The sequence below is a fragment of the Balaenoptera physalus genome (assembly GCF_965194825.1).
Source record: "Balaenoptera physalus genome assembly, chromosome: 14".
Lineage (NCBI taxonomy): Eukaryota > Metazoa > Chordata > Mammalia > Artiodactyla > Balaenopteridae > Balaenoptera > Balaenoptera physalus.
Genome location: NC_138893.1, coordinates 10,044,176 through 10,067,935, shown reverse-complemented (window position 1 = coordinate 10,067,935; position 23,760 = coordinate 10,044,176). Strand labels below are relative to the sequence as shown.

Genomic DNA, 23,760 nt, shown 5'->3' with positions numbered 1-23,760 from the left:
TAAATTACAGTGTATTTTTAGAAAGCAGGTTTATAGAGATTATAATTCATATGCCATACAATTCACCCATGTAAAGTGTACATTCAATGTTTTTTTGATATTATATTACGTTAGTAATTTTAAAAATTGTGGTAGAATATATATTACATAAAATTTGCCATTTTTAAGTGTAGATGTGGCATTAAGTACATTCACAATATTGTGTAACCATCACCACTATTTATATCCAAAACTTTTTCATTACCCTAAGTAAAAACTCTGAAACCGTAAAGCAATAACCCCCATTCCTCTTGCCCCTAGCACCTGGTAAACTCTAATCTACTTTGAGTCTCTATGAATGTGTCTATTCTAGGTGCCTCACACAAGTAGAATATTTGTCCCTTTGTGACTGGCTTATTTCATTTAGTACAGCGACTCCAAGGTTCATCCATGTTGTAGCATGTGTCAGAACTCCATTACTTTTTATGGCTGGGTATTACTCCCTTGTATGTGTACACTAGCTTTTGTTTATCCTTTCATCTAGTGATGGAATCTTGGGTTATTTTCATGTTTTGGCTATTGTGAATAATGCTGCTATGAACATTGGTGTACAAATATCTGTTCGAGCTCCTGCTTTCAATTTCTTTGGGTGTATACCTAGGAGTGGAATTGCTGGATCATATGGGAATTCTGTGTTCAACTTTTTGAGGAACCACAAAATGGACTTCCATGGTGGCTGCACCATTTTTTTTTTTAATTAATTAATTAATTAATTTATTTATTTTTGGCTGTGTTGGGTCCCCGTTTCCGTGCGAGGGCTTTCCCTAGCCGCGGCAAGCGGGGGCCACTCTTCATCGCGTGCGCGGGCCTCTCACTATCCCGGCCTCTCCCGCCGAGGAGCACAGGCTCCAGACGCGCAGGCTCAGCAGTTGTGGCTCACGGGCCCAGCTGCTCCGCGGCATGTGGGATCTTCCCAGACCAGGGCTCGAACCCGTGTCCCCTGCATTGGCAGGCAGATTCTCAACCACTGCGCCACCAGGGAAGCCCGGTGGCTGCACCATTTTACATTCCCACTGGAAATGCACAAGGGTTCCAATTCTCCACATCCTCCTCAACATTGTTATTTTCTGTTTTTGTTTTTGATAGCCATCTGCCACCCTAATGGGTGTGAAGTGATATCGAATTGTGGTTTTGATTGGCTTTCCCCTAAAGATTAATGATGTTGACCATCTTTTCATGTGCTTATTGGCCATTTGTGTATCTTCTTTGAAAAAATGTTTATTCAAATCCTTTGTCCATTTTTGATTGGGTTGTTTTTGCTGTTGTTATTGTTGAGTTATAGTTCTTTACATATTCTGGATATTAACCCTTATCAGATATAGGATTCATAAATACTTTCTACCCTTTCATGGGTTGGTTGTCATTTCACTTCTTTTTTAAAAAAATATTTATTTGTTTATTTATTTATTTGGCTGTGTCAGTTCTTAGTTGCGGCACGCGGGATCTTCGTTGCCGCGTGCAGTATCTTTTTAGTTGCAGCATGCGAACTCTTAGTTGTGGCACGTGGGATCTAGTTCCCTGACCAGTGATGGAACCCGGGTCCCCTGCACTGGGAGCACAGAGTCCTAGCCACTGGACCACCAGGGAAGTCCCTCATTTCACTCCTTTGATGCACAAAAGTTTTGAATTTTGATGAAGACCAATTCGTCTTTTTCTTTTGTTGCTTGTGCATTTGGTGTCATATACAAGAAATCATTGCCAAATCCAACATCAGGAAGAGGTTTCCCTCTGTGCTGGCCTCCCAACAATTAAAAGCAGCAATCAGAACCCACAAATCTGATTTTTGAAGAGCAGTGTTGTTCTTATCACTCACCCTGGCCCTAACAAGCTGCACCAGGAACGTGGGCTGCTGTCCCCACAGCTGAGTGTCTTGGGGCTGAGGGGTGGGTGATGATTGCCACTATTAAGAGGAAATTGATCAAAATTTATCAGCCTTTCATCAAGCTCTCTCCTGGGTGCTGCAAGCATTCTACTAGACACAGAGTTCCAAAGTACTTTATTCAGACGTCTCCTGCCAGTTCAACTGCTGTTTTGACAGACGGATAGATTCCTAAACCTTCCTAACTCCACCATCTTCCCTGACATCACCTTTACGATTTTATGACCAGAATAAAACACTGGAAGTTTTAGCCCTAACGTAAGTTGTCCCTGTCAATAAATACACATTGGCAGGCTGTAACTGATTCCACTATGGTGCCATTTTACAAGCAGGCCCAGACGTACCAGGTCCCTTCTCTACAACTTCAGCTCTGAGCACCTTGTTCGTGCTATTTCTGAGCCCCCTTCACTCTGTCCAAGTCAACGGTCCATTCTCATCCCCCCAGGGGTCAGCACGGGTGGCACTTCCCATTGGTGGCAGCTTAGAACAGAACGGGGGTCTCACTCCGTGGCCAAGGTCAGGAAGGTATCTTTGTTCCGGAGGGGAGAAAAGCACAGCTCATCTTCAGAACTGAATCAGGAAACCCTATTGCCTGTAGCTATAATTTTTCTAAAAAATGAAAACAATGTTTAAAAGGGTGATTTGAAGTCCACAACAGAATTAATTTTTAAGTCAAATATCAGCCCCTAAGTTCAGGGACTCACTTGGGAAACAAACCATCCCTTATAACACTGGGGACTAAATAGGTTTTGCAGATTATTAAATGGCTATCTTTCCATTGTGAATCTGCCTCCCGAGATTAAATATCTTCATTCATACAAGATAGAGGGAGATTTTTTAACAAAAAAAAAAAATTTATTTTCTGCACTAATATTTATACAGCTGTAAACTCAAAGAATCATCCAATACTTGTACAAATCTGGGGAACAGTTAATAAGCACCTTCAATGGTTTCCACAGTTAAAGAATTTATCATTTACAAAATTTTAGAATGAGTCTAGTAAAATGAATAAGATAGTTATAAACATTATACAAAGTCATGACAAAACATTTGATATAGAGGACTCAATATGGAATGATAAATATAAAATTAAACTAATTTATGGGGTTGGGCTATATAAAAGACCCATGTGTTCCCCAAACCTTGTGATTCTTGGGGATATGTGTGCCTCTCAAAACAAACTCCAATTATTCAAGGAAAGGCTCTCTTGATTCAGGTCTCATGTACTGCAGAAAAGGGGGTGGGAGGGGCTGAGTGTCCTGAGGTTTGCAGATAAGAAGAGGGGTCTCTTCCTTAAGGAGAAAAACAGGCATATTCTTCCATGTCAAGTGTATAAGCGTTCTCTGGCAAGGAACATACCATTTTTTTCTTTGGCGTTATTTAAGAGTTTTTCTCATTGCTATTGTTAAATCCCCTCCTCCACCCTTTCTCTTGGGCTTTCCATTCCTGCTCTTGGTCAATCTCTTTGAGATACTTCTGAGTCTTCTCTACTCCCTTACCCCGATCTTTACTGACTCCAATTCTTTATTCTCAGCTTTCAATCCAAAATTTCTATCATTTTAGGACTCTGGGAAGCAGTTGACAAAAAAAAAAAAACAAGCAAACAAACAAAAAAACCCACTAGCTATATATAGTCAGGAGAGGTTTTCTAAACAAACTGTAGAAACATACACATGAAATGTGGCAATGGTCCTTTTAATTACACCAATGAGCAATAAACGGTCTGGATCACTAGTATAAATATTCAGTTTGGCCCTCCTGGATTGTGATTTTGCATGAGAATACAGCCAGCAAGGGCCATGGATAGAGGGAGAAACAAAGGAGAAGAAAGCTTAGGGTTGATTGTAGATTGGATCTCATGGGTGGAGGCCAGAGGTGAGGGACTATAGGGGGTGTCATCACTGGTACCAGCCCCATCCTGTGTCTCAGATGGGTCTCCATTAGGAGGCTGGACACAGGTGCCAGCAGTGGGGCTGTGCCGCCCCAGAGACCAGATGCTAGGATCCAAGTGCTCTGGTAATCTTTGGTATAATTTAAGGCACATCAATAGAATCCCCATCCTCAAACATCTGACTCTACACATTGAAATTCCTACTACTGGACACTCCTTTGATTTGAGCCTTTGAGTACCAAAGACTACTGCTGAAATGCCAATAACTTATCTGGGAGAGGCTGCTCAGTATCATCCACCAAATACCCATGTATCCTTCAGACAGGGTGGGTTTTGACCAAAAAGCAGGGCTTGCTCTCTATAATGTGGGCCTTGGGCAGGATGCAGGTGGTACAGAACTCAGGGGTTAAAAGCCAGGAGTACAAAGAGGGAAATCAGAGCACCAAGATGAAAGTGTGGGAGGGCTAACTCCCTCCTTTGCTCACAGCCTTGCCTAGACAATCCTGGCTGGTGTGTTCAGCAGCTGACGGGATGATGGGTATCTCAGAGTGAGGCTGAGCTCGTAAGGCCACAGAGAAGGGGCAGCTCAGGCCTGGGGAGGTTCTGCTCACCACTGGGGTGTTAAGGTTGGGGAAAGTTTCCAGCACCAGGATGGGGCATATAATCCTCACTCAGGGCTGTATAAGCTTGTCTGAGGGTTGGGGTCAGAGAGGTTTTCTGTCTTTGTGTAGGAGTAGAGGCTTTCCCATTCCAGAATTGCAGGGCATATGTTTTGGGGAACAGTGAGGGCAATGCTGTTGGGGCTCAGGCTGGGTTGGCCCTGGACCTGGTGGCCACTTAGCCACCAGGTCAGACAGTTTTCAGTCTGGACCCTTTCAAGTAGGGTGTTGCTGTGAAATACTTTAGAGAGGGAACGAGGCACTCTTGTCTTCATTTCCGCTCGATACAGTCAACGCCCAGGGTATTGTCAGGGCAACGGCAGGTCCTGCTTCCTGGGGTGGCCAAGCAGAGGTGGGTGCAGCCACCATTGTTCACTGAGCAGTAGTTGTGACCTGGAAAAGGCAGAAGTCAGCTCAACAGCTAAGAGAGTGGCCTCCATACTAGACCCCTTTTTGGTCTCTGGGAGGCCAAGCTTATGGGGGCTCCTGGGGAACAGGGAAGGCTGCACAGGGCACTCAGCTCAGCTTATCTATCGGCTGTTTCCTCATCATTAAGGATTTGCCAGATGTGCAAAAACCTTGATTCCTGATCTGGGGGCTATGCAGATTTACCATTGAAGCTATTAAACAGATCTCAGGGAGGGTTTTCCAGCTCTGATCAGAACATGGAGTTGGAATTTTAAAGCACAATGTACTCTTTACCTAGCTTGGCCACTTGACTGGGGGACAGGAGGGAAGCCAGGAAGGAGGCTGGGTTAGGGGAGAGAATTTGGAGAGGCAACCTAGCACAGACTCAAGCCAGGCTGCATAGCTCATCCCCGGTTCTGCCATCGTGAGCACCATAAGTGACCGTGTGACTCTGGGCAAGTGGCTTCAGTTTCCTTATTTATAAGGTGAGCATAATAATAGTACCTACCTCGTAGGGTTGCTACAAGGATTAAGTGAATTAGTGGATACAAAGCACTTAGTATGCTAAGTGATGTAATATATGTGATGTACCTAGCTCACAGTAAGTACCACATCCATGTTTGCCTGGCAATTATTATTATTACGAATTATTGTTCTTGCTGTCAGGCCAAATGGATGGATTTTAAGGCAGCAGAGATCCTAACACTGATGTTCCTCCTTGGAACCTGAAGACCGCATACTTTTAGACCCAGCCCAAGAGTTGATACTTTTCCTCACCCTTATACCTCTATCCACTTCATTCCTTAACATTTTCTATTGATTCATCTTGGCTCACCTACTCAATAATGAAGACCCTCGACGGAAGGGACTGTGTCTCACCTGCCATGTGATACTCTGGTAGCAGCCAGAGTGTGGGCTCTGAGCCCCAGAGTGCCCCCAGCCCCCTGACCAGTTAGAGCACAGGTGAGTTACCTTCGGGACACTGAGACAGGGCGGTGGTGATGCCATACAGCCGGGTCTGTTTGTGGGGATGGAAGGAATCCGTCTCTTTGGAAATAGCAAGATCCACAGCGACCACGGAATTCCTACAGAGCACCAAAGGACGGGAGGTTAAAATACATCTAATGTCTTGAACTTTTCTCTAGGGGGCAGCCTCTTTTGTTGTTTGGGGGATAATTTGGAGGCCATAAACAGATTCACTGGCCTTGCTTCCTAGCCATCCCTCCCTCTTCCTGGGATGAGACAAGCGTGCAGTTCTCTGGCTTCTTAAAAAAAAAAAAATGGACAAAGGTCAGCTAGCTCTTCCCTCCAGCTCTAAATTCCAAGCTGGGAAATCGGCTTTCTATACAGATGCCCTTGCCACATCTGCTTGCTTGGTTTAACCCCACCTTCCTGCAGGAAGAGCTGGTCAAGAAGGGGCTTTGGGAATACTGCAGTTTAAGAATTAAAATAAAATAGGGGCATGGAGCCCACCAGCCAAGTGACCGAGGTCGGCTCCTGGGGAGAGAACAGACATGCTCAGGAAGTCCAAGTCTGCACTTGAAGCTGCCCATCAAGGAGCATCGAGATGATACATGGCATCCCCTGCTCCCCTAGAGGCCCTGCCTCCCATTCCTCGCCCTCCTCTCTGACAACCAGAGGGCGAGGCAGAGGGGGCACTTCTGGACGCGGGAAGGTCAAGCCAAGAGGCCACTTGGGAAGGGCGTGGCCTCCAGAGAGGGCGGCAGGGCAGGCCCCCCGCCCCCCGTGCTCCAGCTGCTGACGTACGTCTTCCAGTCTGTGTAATACAGATTCTTCCCGAAGCTTGTAACGGCGAAAGGATACTGGAGCCCTTCAAGAACCTTGCGTCTGCTGGGCTGATCGGGCTTCAGGCATTCGGCCTGATGGGTGCCTGTGTGGGGCAAACACAAGTCGTCCATTGTTCATATAAGAAATGGCCCCTTTGTGTCCAAAAACGAGAGTAATGAGGGCAAGGGTGAGGGTGAGCGTTACAGGCTCATATCCTAGAGAACACAAGACTTGCTCTTCTAAACAGCAAAGTTGTCTGTTCATCCTCCCTGGCCCCTCATTGGTCAACACCCCCTCCATCCAGTACCCATAGCCGGTTCGGATGGGGAGACAGAAGCTGGAGCAGAAGAAGAGCATCCTGTCTCACCAATTCCCGGGGACTTAGGAACGATGCCGTCTTCCAGCTCCTGCTCAAGTCCCTCCTCCTTGAAGCCTCTCCAAACCTCCCCTCCCTGCATTCAGAGCCCTTAGAATCGCCAAGCTGCACAGCCTCGCGTCAATACCCGCATCATGACCAACTTAAGGCTTGGGCTTTCACTTAACTGTGCACGCTTTACTCCCTGCATCCCCTGTGGCACCTGACAGTGTCTAGAACAAAGCAGGAACACAAGGGAGACTTGATGGATGACTGTCATTCCTCCCCGACCGAGCATCCTGCCCACATCCCTCGCCCGAGGGACACCCCAAATCCGCCCGGGCAGGAGCACACATCAGGGCTGCATTACTTTATCTTCCTTGGCCTCAAGTCCTGCCTAAGCCCTTGGGGACAAGCGGGAGCTACAAGAATGTTAAGCTGTGACTTGCTTAATAGGTATCAGGATGAGGACAGGCTCTGGGGGTCAGCAAACTTTTTCTTAAAGGGCCAGTTAGTAACTAGTTTAGGTTTTGTGAGCCAAGAGGCAAAATCCAGGACATTATATAAGCATTTATATAACCTTTTATTTATTTATTTTACAGTATCAATCTATTTTATTAATGTAAACAAATATTTTACTGAAAATGCCAAGGTTTAGTTTGTCCCCAATCTGAAAGGTGGAGTATTTGTATCAAATTATTTGGTCTTTGGGAGAAGACTTGACTGTACTGAAAATGAATATGACTAGGCCGAATGTGTGATTTGTACTGACATTTCTGAGATGTTCAGATTCTTGCATGTGAAATATAAAACGAGCCTCAGCAGGAGTGTGAGACTAATACATTTGAGCCAACTAGTTTGTTTGCAAAAAAAGTCTATGGATTAAAAAAAATTTTAGATAGCTCTAATGCCAACTGAATTAAGTTGTCATTGTCTTAAATCTGAAACTCTGAAGTATCCTATAATAAGAAATTTTGCATTACCACTTGAGCTTGCCCAAATAGTCTTATGAAAATGCAAATTAAAATACACAGTGTTTTGGAGGCCTCGGTGAAATCGTATTATGGTGTAGTACTCAGTTAGAAATGACTATGTAGATTATACACTCAGTAAAAATGGGTAGAGTCCAGAGCACACGATGGCATTGGTAACTGCAGGCAGGCCCATCAAACTTTGCTTCCATCTTTTAAAGCATTGTACACAAGTACTATTGGATGTGGAGGAATGAGACACCTTCTTTATATCTTTGAAAGTTCTTTTCCCTTTATGTGGCCCTTCTCTTCCTATGTGAGGTGGGAACTTGCCATGGAGGCTTCCCTGTTTTCCAAGCGGCAAAGAGAATGCATGATCCTGGGCTGCTTCTTTAAGGCTCTTCACTGGGGCTTCTTAAAATGCTTGAGGGAAATGAGTAGGAGAGAGGGAGGGATCGATAGCACATGATTGATGGAAGATACTGATAATTTTGTTGGTGGCAAATAGGAAGCTGAAGCTCCAGCTACATTTTTCTCTCTCCAAACTCCAGAACTCCCCACTCCAGAGGCCCTCCTTTCCACGTGCTGTATATAACCTTTTAAAATGTAACATTTAAAAATGTGAAAACTGGGGCTTCCCTGGTGGTGCCATGGTTAAGAATCTGGCTGCCAATGCAGGGGGCACAGGTTCGAGCCCTGCAGGGTCCGGGAAGATCCCACATGCCGCGGAGCAACTAAGCCTGTGTACCAAAACTACTGATCGTGCGCTCTAGAGCCCATAAGCCACAACTACTGAAGCCACAACTACCAAAGCCTGCGCGCCTACAGCCCATGCTCTGCAACAAGAGAAGCCGCCGCAATGAGAAGCCCACGCACCGCAGCGAAGAGTAGCCCCTGCTCGCTGCAACTAGAGAAAACCTGTGCGCAGCAACGAAGACCCAACACAGCCAAAAATAAAAACAAATAAATTAATTAATTTTTTAAAAAATGTGAAAACCGTTTATAGCTCCTGGGTTATACCAAGGAGGTTGGATTTGGCGCAAGGCTGTAGTTTGCTGACCCCTGACCTGGAAGATTAAGACCTCTCCCTAGACTGTGTCAAGCCTAGAGAAACAATAAATTTCAGAGCAAAGATATGCAGCTATTGTTTGTGCAGGAAAAAAGCAGTTATCTTATGCTCTCTTCCCCATAACAGATAATCTTGATAGTACAGGGGGTAACAATAATTGGTAAAAAACACAGCACTGTTCCAACCCCAGGAGCCAGGCCTGGGGCTTTCCATCACCTGCATCCACCCAGCAGAGTTGAGATGAGTAGGCATCAAAGGTCAGCCCGTTGGGCAAACCCAGGTCATCCTGCACAAGGACCCTCCGGTTTGTGCCATCCATGTAGGAAGTTTCGATTTTGGGGCTGTCTCTGTTCCAGTCTGTCCAATAAAGATTCCTGGAGGAGGAAAAGGAGGAGAAAGAGGAAGAAAAATATGAAGATGCATGAGAAAAAGTTCACTTAGAAAACACTTAAGACTCACAGAGTTGGAGAATTAACTTATGGTTACCAGAGGGGAAGGGTTGGGGGGAGGGATAGTTAGGGAGTTTGGGATTGACATGTACACACTACTCGTGGTGCACTGGTTGAGAATCCGCCTGTCAATGCAGGGGACATGGGTTTGAGCCCTGGTCCTGGAGGATCCCACATGCCGCAGAGCAACTAAGCCCGTGCGCCACAACTACTGAGCCTGCACTCTAGAGCCCATGAGCCACAACTACTGAGCCTGTGCTCTAGTGCCCGTGAGCCACAACTATTGAGCCTGTGCTCTAGAGCCCATGCGCCACAACTCCTGAGCCTGCATGCCACAACTACTGAAGCCTGGGTGCCTAGAGCCCATGCTCTGCAACAAGAGAAGCCACTGCAATGAGAAGCCCACGCACCACAACAAAGAATAGCCCCCGCTTGACACAACTAGAGAAAGCCTGTGTGCAACAATGAAAACGCAACGCGGCCAAAAAATTAATTAATTAATTAATTAATTAAAAAACAATGGATAACCAACAAGACCTACTATATGGCACAGGGAACTCTGTTCAGTACTATCTAACAACCTAAATGGGAAAAGAATTTGAAGAAGAATAGATACATGTATATGTATAACTGAATCACTTTGCTGTACACCTGAAACTGACACAACACTATAAATCAACTCGACTCTAATATAAAATAAAAAGTTAAAAGAATAACAACAACAGCAACAAAAAACACTTTAAAAGAGGGGAATTCCTTGGCGGTCCAGGGGTTATGACTCCACGCCTTCACTGCTGAGGGCCTGGGTTCCACCCCTGGTCGGGGAACTAAGATCCTGCAAGCTGCAAGGTGTGGCCAAAAAAAATTAAAATGTAAAAAATAAGTTCAATTAAGGAAAAAAAAAACACTTAAAAAGAACCCATGGTGAAGACATTAGCAGACACTGAGACACAGAATGGCTAAAAAGGATCTGCAGGCGTCAAGACATACTTTCCTTTGAAAAGACCCTTGGATTTGGCTCTTCGCTTGAATCTTTCTGTTACTCACGATTTCACTCCCCTTAAACATAAGTTACATATTATATCTCAGTAAAACTGTTTAAAAAAAACCAGAACACCAAAACTGACATAAACACATGGGAATAATTCCCATATGCTGTCACCACACAGGAAGGCACAGCAGACCCAGGGGATGAGGCCCAGAAGTAAGGCTGGCAGAGGCAGTGGTCAAGGCACCTGCTGTCAGGGAGGTGGCTGAGTGGCCACAGAACAAGAGACGTGGTCTCAAAGGGAAGGAGTCAAAGCGTCAAGGAGACACAGGCCTGGGGTGTAAGATGTAGAGCTTGCAGTAAGGGAAAGGGAGAAAAAGCACTGATACGCTGACAAAACCCATAGGGAGGGACTCCAAGGTGTTCATGCTGGGTTGGCCCCCAGGAAGGAGCCCCAGGGGGACATTTATGCTACCTTGATACTCTTCTGGGGTCGATACAAGTCAGGTGTTGATTCACAGTCAACCCAAGTGGAAATACCCAATTTCTGAGCTGTCAACTTACAAAGGCTCTTGGTAAAAGATTGGAAAGTGGAACATGGTATCAAGTCCATGATCACACGTAAACATACTGCCATTTCACCATGGATATCTGTAAGCCACCAACTGTAGACTCACTCATCCTAAACTCATTCATTTCAGGAGAGCAATGCTGGAGTTACAGCCTAACATTTGAGAAAATCCAAAAGGGCAGATGCAAATAGAAGAGACGCACACACAGATTTACGCAAAGATACCCTCTCACGGAATCCGTTACGATGCCTCTGGGATTCACCAAATCAGTCTCAAACAGCACCCGGCGCTGGGTCCCATCCAGCTTTGCAACTTCTATCCGATCCAGGTGAGAATCCGTCCAGAAGATGTTGCGGCCCAGATGGTCAAGAGCAATGCCTTCTGGGCTTCCAAGATCTAGAAGCAAACATCAAACACTCCTGATTTTTTTTAAAGCAAGTAAGATGAGGTTTTTCTGATTACTCAGTGCTATTTCACCTGGCATCCAATCCTTGCACTTTGAAAAAACAAATGAGAGTGTTAAATGCTTGTTGTTTAAGATAAGTAACACTTAGAGACAAATTGAAAAATGCTACTCATTCCCTCGATGGACATCCACATTGGGAGCCAGGCCCATAAAGATGCTGAAGCTGTGGCCCTGCCTTCAAGAAGCCCACAGCCAATCACAGTTCAGACTGAGTTCCAGGTTCTGTGGGAACATGAAGGAGGGACACTGGACTCAACCTGGGGAGACCAGGGACGGATTCCTGGGGGAGATAACACCTCCTAAAGCTGGCTCCTGCAGAAACAACAGGACTTTGTCAGGCAAAGATCCTGGATAAAGGTTTTCCAGGTAGTGGGACCAGCACATAGGTCTAAAGGAAGAAAAGACATGGCCTGAAGTAAACCGTATGTCATTTTGCGTGGCTGGAGACCCCGAGGGTGGAGGGTGGCCAGAGATGAAGTTAGGACGCCCGTGTTAATGAGCTTAGCGCTTATCCCTTATGCAAAGGGGAGGCACAGGAAGATCTGAAGATGGGAACAGGACAGATTTACCTTATTCATCAATGGGGAAAAAAGGTCATTTCAGAGAACTAATATATGCAAGAAATCACAGCTGTTATTACTTTTATACAAGTATTAGGATTACAAAGAAGGGGTGTCAGGAATTGTGAATAGCACCCAGAAGTCCTTACTAGGCTATAAGCAACTGATTTCCAAGCCAGGGGTTGCCACAGCATAAGCTGACTGCAATGGGAACCTTCAGCACCCACCTAACCTAATCAGGAGTTCAAGATTGCAATGGTTTCCTGACTAGAAATACAATCAAGCTAAAAGCTAAAACCCCACCAGGGTTTTACTGGTGTCATCTGGGATGCTTTCCCCTCTGCTGATTATAGAATCGAAGGTCATTAGTACAGCTGGAAGTGGAAACAGGAAGGGGGAGAGCCGAGGATGGAGCTACCCTGCCCCAGGGGCCTGGTACAAGGAAACCATCCCAGCACTGTTTTTTTTCTCTTCTTTCTTTCTTTCTTTCTTTATTTGGTTGCATCGGGTCCTATTTGTGGCAGGCGGGCTCCTTAGTTGCGGCTCGCTGGCTCCTTAGTTGTGGCAGGTGCAGCACTGTGTTCTTTCATCAATAGAGAAGCAATCCCGACCTTCAGCCCCCTCCATATCGGCTTTCACTAGACCCCTAATACAATCATGATTGTGAATGCCGGCAATGTCTAAGCCCCCTCAAACGACCCCCACCAGAGGAAGTTTATTAAGAATTAAAAACAGCAGTTTCTAATTTTAAACAAGTTCTTTATTGTTCTAACCAAAAGTAAAGATTTATAAAGTATTAAAATATTTTCCATGTCCCTAGAGGCAAAGGGATGGTGAGACTGAACTCCAAAGGCCCCTTTCAACTTTCAGACAATATCAGAAGAAATCATTCTGGGGTATATTTGGAATGAGTACATCCTGTCTGAGAGGAATGAGCTATTCAGACACACACAGAACAGTGGGACCAGGGAAGGCTGTTCAATGAGTGTCTCTTTACAAGTTCCAGGAAGGAACTCCATGTCATGTTGTCTCTTTATAAACAGCCCTGCTCTTGACGTCAAACCCAAGAGCAACCATACCTCCTTCCCCAACCAGGAAAATACTTCTTTATGGGATAAGGAGCCAAAGGAAAGGCCTGGAAAACCTCATCCTTTGCTGTGAGTCAGGGCAAGATGGGAAGATGTCAGGGCAATATATTCCACACTGATTATGTTGAAAGGAAACAGATGACGATACTTATCAAAGATATTTGGCTAGGACTTTAACTCAAGGAAAGACAGAGAAGCCCAGGATTCAGACGTTACGAAATTAGGAAGAAAAGAAAAAGAAAAGATACACACTGCCATTTTCACTCACTAGGAATGTACCAACACATACCATGATGAAGATGTAAGTGGAAGTTTCTTTCTCTCTTTTTGAAATTAAAAAAAAAATGTATCCCTAGGGATCTTCTACAAAGATCACATTCTGATTTAATTCTGTGTTTTCACAGTGGGCTTTTGTCTGGAATGTTTCTTACTGTGCTTATAGCTTTCTTGGATGATTATCAGTTCCAAAAGCAACAGGAAATAGCAAACGATGACCTACTCCCCCCTTCCACTGGGTTTTGAAGTCAAATCACAGACAATAGCAACAACATTTTTAACAGTGATAAGATACAAAAAGGCATTTTCAAACTTCTGTTCATTAAAGCAAGCCATGAAAACTAGCAGACATTATTTAAATAGCATACTGGATTCCAGAAAAGGATTTGAGGTCTATGTCCAAAGTCAGACATATTTAACTCAACCTCAGTTTAATTCCTGCTACCTCATCTCTTGTGAAGGAGTCAAGGAAGGAAAAACATGCCCCAGGGGCTACTTCGCAGGCACAGGGACCCTTCCAGAGTACCAATTTCTAGGGAAGTGTTAAATTGGAAATTAGAAAATCTACACTTGGCCCCAAGTAAAAAGAAATACCAAAGAGGCTCATATATTTTAAGGATGTATCTTTGATTTGAGTGTTTTGCAGAGGAAACAAGATGATTTTACCCAGCAAATATCATTGGCATGACAATGTCTTTTGATTGAAAATATCTGCAAGTCAGCTGATGAGTCACAGACTTAGTAATGTGTAATATTTGACCTTTTCAGTACAGGAGAATTTTTACAGGCCCTTGGATTTTGGTCATAATGGACTTGAATCTTGATAAAACATATCCACCTAAAATAGCCTTGACTTGTTGAAGGTAGGCATTAACATAATAGAGTCCTTGGCTTAAATCAGCATCCATAAGTTAAGGAATTGAGGTTAAATGTTGAGGGGTAAGCTGTGCCAAAGTGCCATGTGCTTTGTCATCAGTGATGCAACAAAACCAGAAATGTCTGTAAGAGTTCAGCCTGATTTTCTGTACTCTTCTGGCAATCTGAGCAAGGTCCAGTGGGGGTGAGGTAGAAGAGAGGAGACCCACCCCACCATGAGGTTACAGGTTGAAGTGACAACCCTTCAACTGGAAAACTGTCTTGGGAATAGACTCACTTCTCAGGGACAATATCTGCCAATATGCTCGTGATCCTCCCATCTTTACGATTCATCTGCCTATTGCCTGATGGACCACCCACCCTGGGGCAGACAGTCTGAGAATCGGTTCTAGGCTCAGCAGTCAGAGGGTGAAATGTATATCCAAACTGGATGGTTGAGTTTGGCCTTTATTATTCTTTAAAACTGGCTACAGGAGCTTGCAGAGACAGGCATGGACACTTACCCTGTTTTAATTTTATTCTCCTCAGGCTAGCAACAAATCCCAGCTAAGATGTTCATGATTTAGTGATAAGTCCTCAGAGGACCCTTCAGAGAAGGCTAGAGAGGGCGATGTTTGAGGTTGAGAACCCAGCCCCTCTCAGATTACCATATCCTGTAAGCAACCATACACTGCACCCCTCCCCTCTCTCCCAAGAGCCACGTGGGCTGCTAGAAGCAAAACCGAAAAGGAAGAATGACATTTGCTTGCCCACCTTGTCGGATGATGGTGCTTGGCTCTCCACCGTGCAGACTGGCTCTCCCAATGGAAGGCTGACTGATGTCGGTCCAGTAAACAATCTTGTCCACACAGTCGAAGGCCAGTCCAATGATGACTTTATCCTGGAAGTGCAGACCAGTGGTGAGAGTGGTCCACCTACTAGTGAATGATGATGGCGGGACTCTCTCCCATGCTTAGAGGCACTTCGATACCTTTTGAAATGAATTGTCTTCAAGTCTTTGTCTTTTTTTTTTTTTTTTGGCTGTGCCACGCAGCATACAAGATCTTAGTTCCCTGCCCAGGGATCGAACCCATGCCCCCTGCAGTGGAAGTGCGGAGTCCTAACCACCGGACCGCCAGGGAAGTCCCTCTTTTGTCCATTTTCAAAATTAAATTATTGAGTTGAAGGATTTCTTTATATATTTCAGATAAAAGTCTGTTGTCGGGGCTTCCCTGGTGGCGCAGTGGTTGAGAGTCTGCCTGCCAATGCAGGGGATACGGGTTCGAGCCCTGGTCTGGGAAGATCCCACATGCCACGGAGCGACTAGGCCCGTGAGCCACAACTACTGAGCCTGCGCGTCTGGAGCCTGTGCTCCACAACAAGAGAGGCCGCGATAGTGAGAGGCCCGAGCACCGCGATGAAGAGTGGCCCCCGCTTGCCGCAACTAGAGAAAGCCCTCGCACAGAAACGAAGACCCAACACAGCCATAAATAAATAAATAAATAAAAATAGTTTAAAAAAAAATCTGTTGTCATACACATATATATATGTATGTATGTATATGTATATTTTTTCTCAGTAAATAGCACTTTTTCATTTTCTTAATGATGTTTTTGGAGAGCAAAAGTTTTAAATTTGTATTAAGTGCAATTTTATTTTTCTTTATGGCTAATGCTTCTTGTATATCATCTAAGAAATCTTTGCCCAACTGAAAATCATAAAAATTAAATAAAACATAAATATTGGAAAGGAAGAGGTAAAATCACTCTATTTTAAGACTATGATTGTTTTTTTTATTTATTTTTGGCTGTGTTAGGTCTTCGTTTCTGTGCGAGGGCTTTCTCTAGTTGGCGGCGAGCGGGGGCCACTCTTCATCGCGGTGTGCGGGCCTCTCACTATCGCGGCCTCTCTTGTTGCGGAGCACAGACTCCAGACGCGCAGGCTCAGTAGTTGTGGCTCACGGGCCTAGTTGCTCCGCGGCATGTGGGATCTTCCCAGACCAAGGCTCGAACCCGTGTCCCCTGCATTGGCAGGCAGATTCTCAACCACTGCACCACCAGGGAAGCCCCAAGACTATGATTATTTATGTAGAAATTCCTGGGGAATCTATAATAATATTTTAACTAAAAATTGAATCTAGCAAGGTTACAGGATCCAAGGTCAATGTAAAATTGTATTTCTACATACCAGCAAAAAGTAGAATTTTAAAATAATAATGTTTATAATAGCAGCAAAATATTTAAGAATAAGTATTTTAAAATGTGCAAGATTCTATACTGAATACTATAAAACATTGTAGAGTGAAATTAAAGAAGACCCAAATAAATGAAGAGATGTTAGTTTAATGGATCATAAGATTTAATATTGCTAAGATATCCTAAATAGAGTTTAGGATATCCCTAAATAGAGTTAAAGATCCAGTGGTATCCATATCAAAATCCCAGCAGGCTTTTCTTTTCTTTCCTTTCCTTTCGTTTCCTTTTCTTTTCTTTTTGGTAGAAACTTACTAGCTTACTCTAAAATGTATATGGAAATGCAAAGTGAGGCCCTGGGGACCATAGAAGTGTAAGACCAGGATGCTCTTTTACTGGGAGAATCAGGGTTATCAGCAGACACTTGCCCTCCAAAAGTCATGTCATAAAGGAACACAGATCCTTACCCTACACCATATCCAAAAATTAGCTCAAAATGAAGCAAAAGTCTAAATGTAAGAGCTAAAAATACAAAACTCTTAGAAGAAAACATAGTTGAAAGCCTCATAACATTGGATTTGGCAATGATTTCTTGTATATGACATCAAAAGCAAAACTAGATAAATTGGATCTTATCAAAATTTAAAACTTTTGTTCAGTAAACAACACAATCAACAAAGTGAAAAGGCAACCAACCCATGGAAGGTGATGAAATATTTGCAAATCATGTAACTGATAAGGGGTTGATAGAATATATAAAGAACTCCTACAACTCAGTAACAATAAGAACAAAACAACCCAATTACAAAATGGGCAAAGGATATGAATAGACATTTTTCCAAAGATATATAAATTGTCCATAAGTATATGACAAGATGCTAACATCACTAATCATTAGAGAAATGCAAATCAAAACCACAATGAGATACCACTTCACACATATTAGGATGGCTACAATTAAAAAACAGAAAATAATAAGTGTTGACAAGGTAGTAGGGAAATTGGAACCTTTGTGCTCTGGTGGTCAGAATGCAAAATGGTGCAGTGCTAAGGAAAACCGTATAGTGGTTCCTCAAAAAACTAAAAATTACCATGTAATTCCAGGTCTTGTTTATATCCAAAAGAAGTGAAAGCAAGGACTTGAACAGATGTTTGTAAATCCATGTACATAGCAACACTATTCACAATAGCCAAAAGGTGGAAGCAGCCCAAGTTCTCCACTGATGGATGAATGGATAAACAAAATGTGATACATCCATATAATGGAATATAATTCAGCCTTAAAAAGGAAGGAAATTCTGACACATGCTACAACATGGATGAAATTTGAAGACATTATACTAAATAAAGTAAACCAGTTACGAAAGGGCAAATACTGTATGATTCCACTTATAGGAGGTCCCTAGAACAGGCAAATTCATAGAGATAGAAAGTAGAAGGGGATGCAAAGGGCTGGCAGGGGAGGAGGGAGTTATTATTGAATGGATCCAGAGTTTCAGTTTGGGATGATGAAAAAGGTTCCGGAGATAGATGGTGATGATTGTTGTACTTAATGCCACAGTGGCATTAGCTACAGTTAAAATAGCTAAATGGTAAAGATAGATAGATAGATACATACATACACAGAAGGACAGACAGATAGATGATACATAGATAGGAAGGACACAGTGAATATTTATAATGTTGTTTCAGCACTCTCCCTCCACTGATCCCATCTCAATTTCCTGCTTTTCATAGCCTCATTTGGCATTTAAGCCTCTCCCCTTGGTCTTGGGGGAAAACGACTTTCACACGGAATTTAACCCACTCCCACTACCCAGGAGTGTGTGCTAGTGGATACGGAGGAAGAATGATGATTACCCCTTGAGGGCTGTGTGCTTCAGTGAGGCAACAGGAAATCACAAAGATCACTTACACATTTGTTCAGCAAATACTTTTCAAGTGCCAAGCACTGTTTGGGATCTGCGAATACCACTGTGAAACAAACAACTCCATGAAACAGACAGACAATTTCTGATCTTGCTGTGCTTATATTCTTGGTGGGAAGAGATACATCAGACATAGAACATGTACCCTGATATACAATGTTTCGAGTAGTGCTGGGTGCCTGATGAAAGACAAAGCAGGGTAGGTGGAGGCTGCAGTCTGGATAGGGCAGCCAGGACAGGTTTCTCTAAGAGCTGATGTGCCAGCAGAAATTCAAGTGACATGCGGCAGTGAACCGTGCAAGTGTCTGGAATGAGAGAACTCCAGGCAGTGGGGACAGCAAGTGCAAAGGCCCTGAGGTGGGAGTGTGCGTGGTGAGTTGAGGACCAGCTAGAAGGCCAGAAGGCTGCAGCCGGTGAGTGAGGGGGCAGTGGTAGGGAATGGGGTGGGAGAGGTAGCCGGAGGCCATGGAAAGAACTGGATATTTTTCTGGGTTAAGGGAACCAATCAGAGGGTTTTGTGTTGGGGAAGAACATGAATCCAATCAAGGCTGCTTTGCAAGAGGCTTCTGAAAAGCATTTTTACCATGGATGGACCTAGCAATTATCATCTCTAGTAAGTTAGTAAGTCAGAAAGAGAAAGACAAATACCATATGACATCATTTATATGTGGAATCTAAAATATGACACAAATGAGCTTAACTATGAAACAGACTCAGACAGAGAACAGACTTGTGGTTGCCAAGGGGGAGGTGGTGGGGGTGAAGGAATGAGAGTTTGGGATGAGCAGATGCAAACAATTACATGGATAAACAAAAGGGATAAACAACAATGGATAAACAAGGTCCTACTGTAGAGCACAGGGAACTATATTCAATATCCTATGATAAAACATAATGGAAAAGAACATGAAAAAGAATGTATATATATATATATATATATGTATAACTGAATCACTTTGCTGTAGAGCAGAAATTAACACAAAGTTGTAAATCAACTATACTTCAATAACATAAATTTTTTAAAAAAGAAGCATTTTTATTTTGCAGACTTTTTTTGATCATGTTTCCTCCTGGTCAAAAAGAAGAGGGGGTATGGCGGTGTGTAGAGATCCATGCAGGAAGTGAAAATAGGGCAGGTGGGAAAGACAGGGGAGTAGGGAAAGGAAGATGAGAAGAAAGTAACATTTCTACCTGGAATCTTCAAGCAGGCTCTGCAACCAGCACTGAGGGGTAAAGAGGATTCCTGCTGGACTTTCATCTCTAAGAGCTGGTAGCCCGCTCGCTGCTACTTCTTCACTCCTTAGAGGACCCTGATGGCCCCCGCTGCCCTGGCAACCCTGAGTCCAGAGCCAGAAGCCTCCACCAGGTCTCAGGTTTGGTTTCCTGGCAGGAGGTCAGGATCCCAGATAGAAAAGCTCCTCAAAAGTGTCTGAGCTCTAACTAACGGACAAAAATTCCCCGACTCACAAAATGCATCTTTGAAACTTTGAAAAGCTCTGGTTACTTACTGCCTCTGGGCAGACAGGAGCATCTTGAGCTGAGCGGCTGCCGAAAGATGTCACGTTGCTAATTTAGCAGGGATGGCAACATCAAACCTGGCAGATGCTCGCAGACAAGAGAGCAAACTCACATGACGCGCCCACCTGAGGGGTCAGATACCAAAGGGGTCTCTCTGGAAGCCCTCCTGTTTCTGCTCCCACCCTCGAGCCTCACGGGGGTGCTTAGGAATACAGCGGCCCCATTTAGAGGTGGACACCCAGGGTCACACAGAATGAAGAGGTCCTGGGTCCAGGGGTCCAGCCCTGGTCCCTGGGCTGACTGCACCCCGCTCGTTGCTCCAGGCCATTGAAGCAGAAATTGCCACCAAGTGCCATCGGCCAGCACTCACCGGAGCGTGAAGCAGTGCCTTGGCTTCCGTCTTGGTCATGGTGCTTCCCTCCAGGGGGAGGTGCTCTATCTTCCCGGTCTGGGCGAAGAGTAGGTGGGTCCCAGGTGGCAGGGGGATCACGGCGGTAGGAACTGAGGGTCCGTGGTGAACCGGGGGAGCCACTGTACTCAGACCTGGGTGGTGGGAGACGGCAATGAGTAAGGCCCGCGTGCAGTAGGAATGCACAAACGTACGCGTGTGGGCGCGTGCACGGACTCACACACATGCACCCACACCCGGTCACGTCACCTTCACGGCACCACAGACTGCACCGTCGCACGCGCACATTTAATATCCGAAAGCACAAGGAGCAGAAAGACCTCAGTCAGTCAAAGGGCATTTGTGATGAAGATGATGCAGGGCCAGAGTTTAACATTAAAGGTCGATTGGAAAGAAGCAATGGCTCAGTCTCCTCCTTAATGGAACTAACCTGGCTATCGGTGCCCTGCTCTGCACACGGGCTGCAGCAGTGAACGGAAACAATGCAAGAGCAGCAACCCTGAAACCCTGGCCACAGGGAGCTCGCACCCCAGCAGGAAGCTGCTGAGTATTTTCATGCTGGAGGAGACCGTCTGAGTGGACTAGCCCCGCTCACTCCATCCCACGGGGGTGGGAGGGTCTCAGACGCCACAAACGGGAACACAGGCCTTCTGGGCTTTCCAGAACGAAATGATGGGCAGGGCTAATCCTCCCTCAGACTCGGCCTTGCCTCCTACCTGCTGACCTGGTGGCCCAGCACAGCTCCTGGCTCACCTGACAAGAGAATGTCCCAGGAGGGGACAGGCAGCCTGGGCTGTGGGTAAGGAACACGCAGTGGCTGTCGGGAAACCTGGGTCCCAGACCTGGCCCTGCCACTCGCCGTGTGGACACGTCGTGGACCTTCCTGGGCTCGTTTCCTGCTCTCTGAAGTGAGAGAACGGGACCAGGTCAGCACCGAGCTCATTTTCAGTTCTTTTCTCTTGTCCATCTTGCCTGTTATACCCAATCAATGATATAAACCAATCTCGTGGACCTTTTTAATATCTCTGGAATCTATCCCTCCAAACTCACTGCCAGCACCTCAGGTCAGACCCTCGCCGTTTCTCACCTGGATTAATTAGAAATACTGCAATTAATTAATTGCACTCGCCTCCCCACCACCAGGGCCTCACTCCTCCCTCTCAGCTCTTCTAAAACTGAAACCTGGTCACATCAGCGCCTGCTCGAAACACTTCCTGGGCTCCCCTCTGCCCTCAGGACCAATCCAGACCTCTCAGCGGGGCATCTGATGTCCTTACCTCCATTCTGCTCCCCTCCCACAGGACACAAACCCCTGGGGGTTTTTTTCCTGCCTCTCCGCCCGTTCCTGCTGCCTGGACCATGGGCCTCCTCAACCCCTACTCCCCAGCGCAGCTGACTCTGGCCCTGCTCAAAACCTTGGTTCTCACGGTACTGCTCTGCAAAGCCTTCCTGGGCTAGCCCACAACCCCCCAAGCCACTGTGCTTCCTGGCCCACCTACTCTCTCTTAAGGTTCCTTTCCCTACCCTGCACCTGTTTACCTGTCCTCTGAGGATCTGGGGCTGGCACTGGGGCTTCCCTCTGTGGGCTGCCAGCACTGACCACACCAATCTGACACTCAGTTAATGCTGGCTGGCTGGCGTAATGAAGTTTGTGAGTGATCACTTCTCACTTCTTTTTATTTGGCCGCCCTTCGCAGCATGTGGGATCTTAGTTCCCTGACCAGGGATTGAACCCACGCCCCCCCTGCATTGGAAGCGCGGAGTCTTAACCACTGGACCGCCAGGGAAGTCCCTGTGAGTGATCACTGTTTACTCAGCAGCCTCTTAGCAGCTTTGGGAAACTATCTGGTAGGGGATCAGTTTATGATTATTAGCTAAATGGAGAATGGAGAGGCAAGGACTGATTGTATTAAATTTTGGTAATTTGTGACAATTACCACTTTCTACGCCTGTGACAGAATTTTAGAGCTGAGAAGCATCCTAGAGATTATTTTGCTTGAATCCGATGTTGAGGCCGAGGATGCTGAGACTCAGGCAAGTATCTGTCCAGTGTCACACAGCCTGGCCCCCAGCTCGGCGCCTTCCCACCGTCATGGACTGTCGCAGAACTATCTTGCAGAAACCTTTGCGGCTGTTTGCTCCTGCCGTTCTAAATGGACCGAGTACCTAAAGGTCCAGGCGCAACTGTGAAAGAGGCAAGTGTACCAGGAGGAGAACAGTTCCACACCTGAGTTAGCCCCTCCATGCCTGGGGAGGGGCTCCGGTTGGTCTCTCCCATCCCTGCGCTGTGTGCCAGCGCAGAGCCGCTGGAATGCTGGGCCACCCACGGCAAGGTTTACCTCGGGGACCCCTGAGCACACACCCTCTCTGCTACCAATTGCAGCCTCAATGCAGCGGGTCCTGCCCATCATTTGCACAGAACAGGTTTGCACAAAAAAAGAAGAGGAAAGGGTAAGAGGGAGGAGAGGGAAAGTGGGGAGAGAGATGGTGGGGGTGGGCAAGTGATGGGGAGATGGAAAAGGGGGCTGCAGAGGGGAGAAAGGGAGGGAGGGACGGGCTTCGAGGCACTGGAGCAGGTCAGGATTTAGGGCAGGCAGAAAGTGCCAACTGCACCTTTGGCAAGGGTCCCCGGCAAGGGTCCCCAGCGATGCTTGCAGGTGCTGAGACTTCCTGTCTCCAGCACTGTCCTCTGACTTACACGGTGGCCTCATCCCGGGCGTGGTCCTGGTGCCCTCCACCTCGCGGCCGTCGCGGTCCACACACCAGCAGTAGCCAGTGCTGCCGTGGCACTGGGTGGGCGCGTAGTGTCCGTGCTCATCACACTCGGGAACAAACAGTCCCGGAGGCCGGGGGCGCTGGGGGTCCACCGCCCCGAGGATGTGTTCTCGTTCATGCTGGCATCGGGTCTTCTCCACTTCTATTAGAGACGCGAGCAAAAGGAGGGTCATCAGCTCAAGTCCCCACATCCCACTCAGAACCTCAGGAGCTGCCGGTTCACTACTGAGTTTTGTTTCATTAATTTAAAAAAAATTTTAATTTATTTTTATTGAAGTATAGTTGATTTACAATATTAGTTTCAGGTGTACAACATAGTGATTCAAAATTTTTATAGATTATACTCCATTTAAAGTTACTATAAAATATTGGCTATACTCCCTATGCTGTACGATATACCCTTATAGCTTATTTTAAAAAGTTTTTTAATTTAATTTTTATTTTATATTGGCGAATAGTTGATTTACAATGTTGTTAGTTTCAGGTATACAGCTAAGTGATTCAATTATACATATACATATATCCGTTCTTTTTCAGATTCTTTTCCTATATAGGTTATTACAGAATATTGAGTAGAGTTCCCTGTGCTATACAGGTCCTTGTTGATTGTCTATTTTATATATAG

At 45.5% G+C, this 23,760-nt stretch overlaps 1 protein-coding gene across 2 annotated transcripts in view; it reads right to left on the bottom strand.

Annotated features, from left to right (window-relative positions):
* Positions 1–3,597: 3,597 nt before the first annotated feature.
* NID1 (nidogen 1) overlaps positions 3,598–23,760 on the bottom strand; it is a 94,256-nt gene continuing 74,093 nt past the window's right edge. For both annotated transcript variants that reach the window (XM_082423112.1, XM_082423113.1), the window contains exons 13-20: positions 23,059–23,277; positions 20,322–20,494; positions 15,088–15,214; positions 11,293–11,464; positions 9,276–9,433; positions 6,644–6,767; positions 5,849–5,961; positions 3,598–4,861 (exon numbers count right to left, since the gene is read on the bottom strand). In XM_082423112.1, the coding sequence (XP_082279238.1) occupies positions 4,740–4,861; positions 5,849–5,961; positions 6,644–6,767; positions 9,276–9,433; positions 11,293–11,464; positions 15,088–15,214; positions 20,322–20,494; positions 23,059–23,277 (1,208 nt within the window). In that variant the 3' untranslated portion in view covers positions 3,598–4,739. The remainder of the gene's footprint in view (positions 4,862–5,848; positions 5,962–6,643; positions 6,768–9,275; positions 9,434–11,292; positions 11,465–15,087; positions 15,215–20,321; positions 20,495–23,058; positions 23,278–23,760) is intronic.